Source organism: Rhamphochromis sp. 'chilingali' (genome assembly GCF_963969265.1).
Source record: "Rhamphochromis sp. 'chilingali' genome assembly, chromosome: 21".
Classification (NCBI taxonomy): domain Eukaryota; kingdom Metazoa; phylum Chordata; class Actinopteri; order Cichliformes; family Cichlidae; genus Rhamphochromis; species Rhamphochromis sp. 'chilingali'.
Window position 1 is genome coordinate 32,024,566 of NC_137949.1, and position 10,738 is coordinate 32,035,303.

The following is a 10,738-nucleotide window of genomic DNA, read 5'->3' on the forward strand; positions in this document are numbered from 1 at the left end:
AGTAAGAACATGATCTATGTAAGGTAGCCTTTTTGTTATTTACAGTTAAAAAGAGGATTAGTGTTACTGTGCGCTGGCTGAGTCTCTTTCCTTTCTTAGAAATAGTTTCTCCTGCTCTGGAGAAAATCCACTTGCATGGAACAGAAGAGGCTGTGGAGTGCAGGAACTACACTGCAAGCTGGTAGATATGCAGGTATTCCTGGGTCCTGCAGACTATCACCTAAAAACAATAAACAAAATGATTTTCTAAACTGTAGCAATGTAATGTACGTATAGTGTCAAATACATTTTTGTAGTCTTCATCAGCTTTAATTCACATGGAAGTGTTCCTAAAGTCATATGCTGTAATGGCATTTCCATTATGAAAACATGATTTTGGACATTTCAAGTTTTTCACTTCAGCAGATAAAATGAATTGAGCAAAATCAACTCAAAATATTTCCACACGCCAGAACATCCTCTCTTCCTCGCTGGCTCCATATCTGTCAGTGGAATGATCACCTCTTCGCTCTCTGTCACCATCAACACACTCCACGAATCCCATGGATGATTCACTTCCTTATATCCGTTTGAATCAGGTACCGAAGCAGTTACGTGCGTAATGAAGCTTCGGACGTCACTGGTCACGTGATTTTTGCCAAACGAAGCAAGCCTCGACACAGTGCTTCTGAACCAGTGTGTTGTTTTTTTCGACACAAGCTCCGGAGCGTCAGCTTCAAGCGGGCCATCACTACTATACACTCACTGGACATTTTATTAGGCATATCTTAGTAAAGGTGTGGACCCACGTTTGCCTTCAGAGCAGCTTAGACGCAGGAAACTTTCACATAGTTGGTGCGATTTGTTTGGTGCACATTCACGATCTGAATCCCATTTCATCAAATCCCCAAGGCGCTCTATTGGACTGAGATCTGGTGGCACCCACTATGTAATACAATTCCGTTGAAAAATGAATGTAATAATATGAACTTAGCTTTGTGTAAGAGACAAAAAGCACACTAGAAATAGGATAGCCTACAATACACTAAGTGTTCATGGCATGGAATCAACAAGGTGTTGAAAACGTTGCTGTGAGATTCTGGTCCATATTGACATGACAGTGTCACAGAGTTGCTGCATATTTGTCAGCTGCACCTCCATGGCATAAATCTCCTGTTCCACTACATGCCAAATGTGCTCTATTGGGTTGAGATCTGGTGACAATGGGAGTCATTTGAGTACAGTGAACTCATTGTAATGATCAAGAAACCAGTTTGACATGATTTGGACTTTGTGACATGGGGCGTTATCCTCTGGGAAGCAACCATCAAAAGATGGGTACACTGTGGTCATAAAGCGATGTACATGGTCAAGAATATGTTTGTTACTCTGTTTAAAAAAATTCAAATTCAAATTTTATTTGTCACGTACACAGTCATACACAGTACGATATGTAGTGAAATGCTTAGACAACTGCTCGTGACCTAAAGAAAAAAAAAAGAAAAGGCTATGAATAAGATAGGAAATAAATATGAAAAATTAAAAAGGGTAAATTTAACTAGGAAGGAATAAAATATAAATTAAGGTTAAAAATGAAATAACTGTACAACACAAATTAGAATGAATAATAATAATAATAACAATGGATTGGATTTATATAGCGCTTTTCAAGGCACCCAAAGCGCTTTACAATACCACTATTCATTCACTCTCACATTCACACACTGGTGGAGGCAGCTACAGTTGTAGCCACAGCTGCCCTGGGGCAGACTGACAGAAGCGAGGCTGCCATATCGGGTAAATTTAACTGGGAAAGAATAAGATAAAATATATAAATTAAAGTTGAAAATAAAATAACTGTACAACAAAATACACAATACACAGTATAGAACTATATAAGAATGTATGAAGAAATATAAATAAATAAATAAATAAATAAATAAATACACAATAACAGCAGCTGTACAAGTATTAACTGGAAATGAAGAATATAGTGACCAGTGTTGTGCAATCCACATTATGTCTTGTGCAGTGCAAATATGCTTAAAGTGATTTAAGTGATGAAGTGAAACCAAAGTCCAGAATGTCCAGTGTGTGTGTAAGAACCATATGTGTGGGTCAGTACTGTGTGGTGGTGTGATTGAGAGACCGCATCGCCTGCGGGAAGAAGCTCCTCCTCAGTCTCTCTGTGTTGGTCTTCAGGGAGCGGAATCGCTTTCCTGACCTCAACAGAGAGAACAGTCTGTTGTTGGGATGGCTGAGGTCCTTCACGATCTTCCTGGCCTTGGTCCAGGAACACCGCCTGCTGTAGATTGAGTGCAGGTCAGGGAGCTCGGAGCGGATGGTGCGCCCAGCTGACCGCACAACCCTCTGTAGAGCTCGTCTGTCCTGCATGGTGCTGTTCCCGAAACAGGTTAAGATGTTTCCCGTCAGGATGCTCTCTATGGTGCACGAGTAAAAGTTCCTGAGCACCTTGGAGGGCAGTTGGAAGTCTCTCAAGCGTCTGAGGTGGTAGAGACGCTGACGGGCCTTTTTCACCACGGTGTTGATGTGACAGGACCATGATAGGTCCTGCGTGATGTGAACTCCGAGGTATTTGAAGCTGTCCACTCTCTCCACTGGGCACTCGTTAATGACGGGGGTCTGGTAGTTCCTCTCCTGCTTAGTGCTGAAGTCCACTATCAGCTCCTTTGTCTTACTGACGTTTAGAAGGAGGTTGTTCCTCTGGCACCAGTTCTCCAGATTCCTAATCTCCTTCAGGTAGGCCGTCTCGTTGTTATCAGAGATCAGGCCCACCACGACGGTGTCGTCAGCAAACTTAAGATAAGATAAGATAAGATAAGATAGAACTTTATTAATCCCTCGGGTGGGTTCCTCTGGGAAATTCGGTTTCCAAAAGCACAGCACCGACAGAAGTTACAGTTACAGAATGTTATATATATATATATATATATATATATATATATATATATATATATATTAGGGGTGCAACGATACACAAAATTCACGGTTCGTTTCGGTTCGATACTTTGGTGTCACGGTTCGATATTTTTTCGATACAAAAAAAATGTTCATGCCTTTTTAATTTGTCATTTATTAAAATTATAAATATATATTTTAACTCAAAAGTACAGTTTTTAAATTTAACCCTAACCCTTGTGCGTGTTTTTTATTTTGACAGCAAATACGCACCTGCGGACCACTTATGTGCAGCCCTGGTTATTTAGCACGTCATATTGCAGCCACAGAAATTCTTTTGTCCATGAAACCATAAAGCTGCACTTTCTTTTTGCCTTATAGTCTGATTTGTCATAACTTCTCCGTTTTGTGGTAAGCTTTTCTTTGGCTGTCACTTCTTCACCCTGACCTGTCTTATTTGGCTCAGCAGAACTGAAATGCTTTTACACATGCACTCACATAAGCTCAGCGATTCTCTGCGCGATCAACCTCTCACATGTTTAAGCTTGCTGCGGGAGATTTCACTTGTCATGTTTGCATAGTAAGCTAACGATTAATAAGACAATGTCAGAGGAATTGGTGCACAAATTATCATCACTCACAGATCAGTGCTGTCGCTCTCTATACACAGTTCGCGCGATTGCAAAGTGAAAGCAAAAAAACAAGCGCAAATTCAAACGCGATTTCAATATGTCACATATTGGCAGTGGCTCACCGATGCCAATGACATAATTACCCAGCTACATTTCCGAAAGAATGCAAAAGCATTGACATATATTTTTCCTTCCTACAATAGCCCGACGGGAAAAATCGCTAGCCCTGGGACATCGGGCTAGCGATATTGCGAGCCCTGTATCTGATTGAGGAATCACTCATCTTTGGAAAAGAGAGTTTATTACAGAGAAATGGCTCTTTCCAAAATAAAAGCTATACTATACGCTTCTTCTGGGCTATATTCTCAGCAGCATATTAAACATATCAGGTCCCCATAAGGAGAATCCTGTGCTAACGGCTGTCTAAATGACTCTGTAAAGTTTGTAGCATGCATGCTTGTTGTTTTTGTCTGCTTCCACTTGTCTTTGCACTAGGATGATGTCGGCGTAAATGTGCAGTCATATTTGTTGTGTTCCCACTAGTGCTTTCAGGTTAATCTCGTTGAAATGACCTTAACGCCACAACACGGCAAATCTCCGTTAACGAGCTACCCCTGATCGCCCCGTGCGTGGGGCTGGACGGCCAACACATTAACGAGCTAACTGCACTAACACACTAGCTCCCACCCATGTAATTGAGCACTGTGTGGCACATCCAACATACTGTTTTACTTTAGTCCATGACTCGCTTACCTTCAGGGTCATACGTCACATGAAAACCAAAATAATTCCAAATGCCAGATCTGAATGAGGGTGGGGGAGGTTCAATTTGCCATGTTGCAAGGAGAGCTTAAGCTAGCTTGCCCTGCGCTCTTCCTTCTGACGATGCCGTCTGTGTTGAGCGCTCAGTGGATCTGCGCTTGACAGTGCAGCCTAGGCGGAGTAGTTGAACGCAGATCCACTGAGCGCTCAACACAGACAGCATCAGAAGGAAAGTTGATAAAATAAATTACAAATTTTGTATTGTTCGATACATATGTGTACCGAACCGAAAGCACTGTATCGAATGGTTCAATATCAATACGAATATCGTTGCACCCCTACTATTTGGGCACAAGCATCTAATGCAATGAAATAAAATAATAATAATTGCCTATTCTACATGCAAAAAAATATTTAATATAATATAAGAAGCCACATCATGCAGACAAATATGATTTGTCAGGCTTCAAATGTCTACTGTACAAAAGGCCAGCCAGTTCGCAGAACTCACGAACGGAGCCACATCTGCGGAGTAAGATATCAGCATACGGCTGCCGTTTAGCCAATGAGCGGTGAGGCAACCCATTCTCTTCACCAATCAGAAGACACAATTCTACCTCATCATTACGCACACGTCGACGCAGAGAGTTCGGTCGGAGCTGCAGGTGGGAAGAGTCAGCAGAGTTTTACTCACCGTGTGGATTTTCATTCCTTCTAATGCTGTTAGCAGTGTGCGTCCATGAGACTGTAAGTTTCTGTGTTTTATCGTGTTTGTTCTTTGCTGCGGCCATTATCCTCCCTTGTTTAATCCTTGGCGCACACTTCGTTTACCGATTGTTACTGCCGTTTACTGCGAAGCAGCCTCTGCCGTGCGGTCATTAAGGGACCGTCACTAATTTCTCATGTTAGCTCTAATGTAAAGTGCCTAGTTGGGATTTATGTAAATAGTAAAATTAGCATTTGTTGACACTCCCTTATTTTGGTTGACTGTTCCACTATCCAGTATTGTTTGTATTGTTGTATTACACATTTAATTCACTCTGTTCACATAATTATGGAAGACTTTTATGTTCTTTCCAACAGAAACCACACCATCACTCACAGATACCTGAGTGGCAGTGGATTTTGTGGATACGCCATCTGTTCTTATTGGACAACCCTGTTGAGATTGTGGATTCATAGAGTCAGCACCTTATCATCTACATCAGTCATAGTCAGGAGGTCAAGTCCATCCCTCTTACAGTGACCTCCTCCATTACATCTACACTGTGGAGGGTGCTAAGTGCTGTCTGAGATACCCTCTTGTAATCAGTGTTATGCTTAGAGCTACATTGGGTATTAGTGGGTATTAGGTATTAGACTCTGGCAGACGAGCTGAACACTTTCTATGCTCGCTTCGAGGCTGCAGCTAAGGTCTCCAACAATGCTAGTGTTAGCGGCGCTAACGGCTGCAGACAGGAAGATACTGCCAGCACCGGAAACGTGCTCGTCATCTCCGAGCATGAAGTAAGGAGAGCCTTCAAGAGAGTGAACACCAGGAAAGCAGCAGGACCAGACGGCATCCCAGGTCGTATCCTAAGAGACTGCGCATACCAGCTAGCTCCTGTGTTCACTGAGATATTCAACATCTCTTTATCTCAGTCGGTGATCCCCACATGCTTCAAAGAGTCCATCATTGTTCCTGTCCCGAAGAAACCCCACCCTGCTTCTCTCAATGACTATCGCCCTGTAGCCCTCACCTCAGTAGTGATGAAGTGCTTTGAACGCCTGGTCAGAGACTTCATCATTTCTTCACTACCAGACACACTGGACCCACTACAGTTCGCTTACCGTCCAAATCGTTCCACAGACGATGCCATCTCTCATCTCCTCCACACATCACTCACTCACTTGGACACTAGAAGGGGGAATTATGTTAAAATGCTCTTCATAGACTACAGCTCTGCATTTAACACCATAATTCCCTCCACACTCACCACCAAGCTGGAGCATCTGGGACTCAGCTCATCTATGTGTCAGTGGATCTCCAACTTCCTAACTGGCAGACCACAGGCAGTAAGGATGGGCGGACATGTCTCAGCCTCCACCACTCTCAGCACTGGAGCCCCCCAGGGGTGTGTTCTGAGCCCCCTGCTGTACTCTTTGTACACATATGACTGTGTGGCCACTACCAGCTCCACCACCATCATCAAGTTTGCTGACGACACCGTCGTGGTGGGCCTGATCTCTGATAACAACGAGACGGCCTACCTGAAGGAGATTAGGAATCTGGAGAACTGGTGCCAGAGGAACAACCTCCTTCTAAACGTCAGTAAGACAAAGGAGCTGATAGTGGACTTCAGCACTAAGCAGGAGAGGAACTACCAGACCCCCGTCATCAACGAGTGCCCAGTGGAGAGAGTGGACAGCTTCAAATACCTCGGAGTTCACATCACGCAGGACCTGTCATGGTCCTGTCACATCAACACCGTGGTGAAAAAGGCCCGACAGCGTCTCTACCACCTCAGACGCTTGAGAGACTTCCAACTGCCCTCCAAGGTGCTCAGGAACTTTTACTCGTGCACCATAGAGAGCATCCTGGCGGGAAACCTCTTAACCTGGTTCGGGAACAGCACCATGCAGGACAGACGAGCTCTACAGAGGGTTGTGCGGTCAGCTGAGCGCACCATCTGCTCCGAGCTCCCTGACCTGCACTCAATCTACAGCAGGCGGTGCTGGACCAAGGCCAGGAAGATGGTGAAGGACCTCAGCCATCCCAACAACAGACTGTTCTCTCTGCTGAGGTCAGGAAAGCGATTCCGCTCCCTGAAGACCAACACAGAGAGACTGAGGAGGAGCTTCTTCCCGCAGGCGATACGGTCTCTCAATCACACCACCACACAGTACTGACCCACACATATGGTTCTTACACACACACTGGACATTCTGGACTTTGGTTTTGCACAACACTGGTCACTATATTCTTCATTTCCGGTTAATACTTGTACAGCTGCTGTTATTGTGTATATATTTATTTATATTTAGATTTCTTCATACATTCTTATATAGTTCTATATTGTGTATTGTGTATTTTGTTGTACAGTTATTTTATTTTCAACTTTAATTTATATATTTATCTTTATCTTATTCTTCCCAGTTAAATTTACCCTTCATTCTAATTGTGTTGTACAGTTATTTCATTTTTAACCTAAATTTATATTTTATTCCTTCCTAGTTAAATTTACCCTTTTTAATTTTTCATATTTATTTCCTATCTTATTCATAGCCTTTCCTTTTTTGTTCTCTTTAGGTCACGAGCAGTTGTCCAAGCATTTCACTACATATCGTACTGTGTATGACTGTGTACGTGACAAATAAAATTTGAATTTGAATTTGAATTTGAATTTAGTGATTGCAGGTACTCAGTATGGAGCCCTTTTCCCGCCAAACGTGCACAGTATTGCAAAACATTATCAATTAATATTTAATCTTCATTTATTATGTATAACTGTAGGGAAACCATTACTTAAGCAGGCATAAAGAAATGCAAAACAGTTGTGCTACTGTTCAAATTAGTCATGCTACCTGTGGTCAATGTTTGGGAAAATGAAAAATAAAAATCTTTTATGAGGCATTGTATAGTGCAAAAGACCACTCCTCCTGTTTGGATTCCTCATTTTCCAGCCTGGTACTGTGCAAATAAGCCTGGCTGATAAAGTCATGTCATCTGTTCTCAAATGTAGCATATTCCAAAAGGGAAGTGGGGCCTTTTTTGAAACAAGATACAATCTGTTCTCTTCATACATGCATAAAGCAAATAGCTTAAAAGGCACCATACAGGACTGTGCACTTTATATATGTAAGACTGCAGTAAAGCAGTAGTTTCCTTTTTAACACTGGACGTCTCAGAGAGCAGCCATTTGGCTTTTCTACCTTTAAAACCTGCCTTCCAGCCAAATGGCTGGTAGGCTTTTAGCTAATATCCTTAATCACCTGTGAACAGCTGCTTTTGTTATGTAAATAAGGTTTGGCCATGCTGAGCCACTTGGAGTGGTTAGTTTCCTGAGCCACAAGGAAACTTGTGTTTCACTTTGCCATCTTAGGGAGAAATCAACACACATGGGTGTATTTCCTGTGTTGCTGAGATTTATTGATAAAAACAGTACAAAAAAACAAAAAAAAACAACAACAACCATTTGCACACATATTTACAAATAATAATAAAAAGTGAGTGAGTACATTTCAACATTTTCAGCAATCACTCACAATCCTGGCACTGCCATGGTATCTGTAGTCTGCATTTACCACATGTGTATCTGTAGCAGTGAACACATCGCACAGTGGCATGATTGTTCTTGCATTTGTGTTTGACCTGACACATGGCTCTTTTTCCAGGGCTAGGTGTGGAGGGTTGTGTCTGAAGCAACTGTTCTTTTCTTGCCTTCTTCCCAGCTACATGAGAGTGAGCCAACTCTCTTGCAAGTTCCACCAGGAAGTCCACCCGTCTTTCCTGCGTCCCGGTGCATGCTTGATACAGCACATGTGCATTCAGTGCTGCCATGTCAATCATGTTATAGAACACGGCAAATGGCCAGCGCCGTGCTCCTCTGCGGACAGTGTACTCCCGCACCATCTGGTCCATCACATCCACGCCACACTTTGTGGTGTTGTAAAGGGTGACGGTGTTTGGCTTCCTTTTGGTGGTGTTATCAGTCTGAACCACGCTGTGCATGCTGCTAAGAATATAGACTGTCTTCTTCCGTTTGGCCGCATACGCCGTCAGCGTGGCAGCAGAGGTTGAAAACACCTAAGAAATAAGATAAATTGTTATTTCTATAGCACTTTTACACACAATGAAACACATAAACATAGAACCACAAAAGACCTGCAACATACCTGAGTGGTGAATTCATTGCGATCTGTGCGTCTAGTGGATTGAGGAATTTCCCGGCGAATCTTGTTGACTGTGCCGAGGATGGTGGTTTTCCGTCTAAGAAGTTTTTGCGCAAGTGAAAGCGATGTGAAAAAATTGTCCATGGTAACATTTCTGCCCTTGTCTAGGAATGGTTCCATCAGCCTCATTACTACATTTTCAGACAGTCTCTCCCCACTGGGACGATTGTGGTCCTTGCCAAGATATGGGAAGACATTGCAAATGTACTTGGATTTTAGGTCGCAAGCCACCCAAAACTTGATCCCAAACTTGTCAGGTTTACTTGCAATATACTGCAGGAAACAGCACCGAGTCTTTGATGGGACTGCAGCGAACTTATCAGTCTTTGCTCGATCACTGCGGGTGGACCTGTCATCAAAGCGTAGGTGTTGCATGATGTCTTGGAAGCGGTTTTGCGGTATAGTTCCAATGATCTGTGGGTTTCCCAGGTTTGCTGACCAGCAGTCACGTAGTGATGGAACCCTAGTAACCCCCCGCAAGACAATTGCATCCACCTCAACACAAAAGGAAGTTCACAGCTTTTAGCAGCTCCCCCCCACACACACAAACAAAGAGGCAGTTGGCAGTTAGAAATCAGCAATCATTCACACACCCCCACTCCCCTCCAGAATTCTCAGATAACGACCTAATTTACATATGAATTGATGCTAAAAGACTCGCCAATTTAGCTTCCACTTGGCTGACAGAGGGTTAGAAAAGTCTGAGACATAAGATTTCAGCTTGTGAATGTAAATTAAATAGATTAATAATGTTTCAATATAAATATGTTACAAAATGCTTTAAGAGCAAAAATTCAAAAACTGCTGTAAGTGAATTGTGGAATGTCCACTGACATTTCTTCCCTCAGCAGTACGATCTGGCCATATAACATTTACATACTGCCAAAGTTATTAGGCCTGTGCACTGAGCCTTCACTGTGTCATTGTGAACAGCACTATTATGTTTTTATGGCCTCAATAACAGGGGTCATTAACCTTTTTGTTCCCATTCCTTTTTGTTCGAACACAGAACCTTGTTGGAATTTGAGCATATACTAAAAAGAGACATGGAACCCATTACAACAAATCTGATAATACCAAACAAACACACTGGAGGAGTTTATGCTTCTTTTTAAAGAAAACTAAAAGACACAATTTTCTCCCAGCCGGAGTGAAACAAAGTCTATATGGTTACTTTGGTGTCAGTGCAGAGAACTTAGCTAGTCTTATGACATATAATAACCTGAAACATCTTAATCCTGCACATATAGATGCTTAGGAAAACTGCATTCCAGTTTAAAACGCTTTATGTAAATGAATAAAACCACAAAGGCTGCTTTTACTGAGAAAATTTAGTTTTTGTTTCTATCGGGGTGTAATAACACATCTTATAAAATATTTAATCTCATTTATCAAAGAGTGTACAGTTAGTATGTGTTGTTTTTGCGTGTAAGAAAGATCAATCTGGCTACATAATTTACTTTATATTTCATCAATTTAAAAAAAAAATTCTATCCAGATCAGGGTCACAGAAA

At 42.3% G+C, this 10,738-nt stretch overlaps 2 protein-coding genes across 2 annotated transcripts; both read right to left on the reverse strand.

Annotated features, from left to right (window-relative positions):
* Positions 1-1,433: 1,433 nt before the first annotated feature.
* LOC308389487 (uncharacterized protein) lies at positions 1,434-5,367 on the reverse strand. Its single transcript, XM_080870939.1, has 2 exons — positions 4,987-5,367; positions 1,434-2,796 (listed from the first exon to the last, which is right to left on the reverse strand). Exons 1-2 carry the CDS (start codon positions 4,999-5,001, stop codon positions 2,098-2,100), a joined length of 714 nt encoding a protein of 237 aa, XP_080727065.1. The 5' UTR covers positions 5,002-5,367; the 3' UTR covers positions 1,434-2,097.
* Positions 5,368-8,406: 3,039 nt separating this feature from the next.
* On the reverse strand, positions 8,407-10,241 carry LOC308389509 (piggyBac transposable element-derived protein 4-like). Its single transcript, XM_080870956.1, has 2 exons — positions 9,168-10,241; positions 8,407-9,078 (listed from the first exon to the last, which is right to left on the reverse strand). The coding sequence occupies exons 1-2, from the start codon at positions 9,597-9,599 to the stop codon at positions 8,530-8,532; spliced, it is 981 nt and encodes a 326-aa protein (XP_080727082.1). The 5' UTR covers positions 9,600-10,241; the 3' UTR covers positions 8,407-8,529.
* Positions 10,242-10,738: the final 497 nt, after the last annotated feature.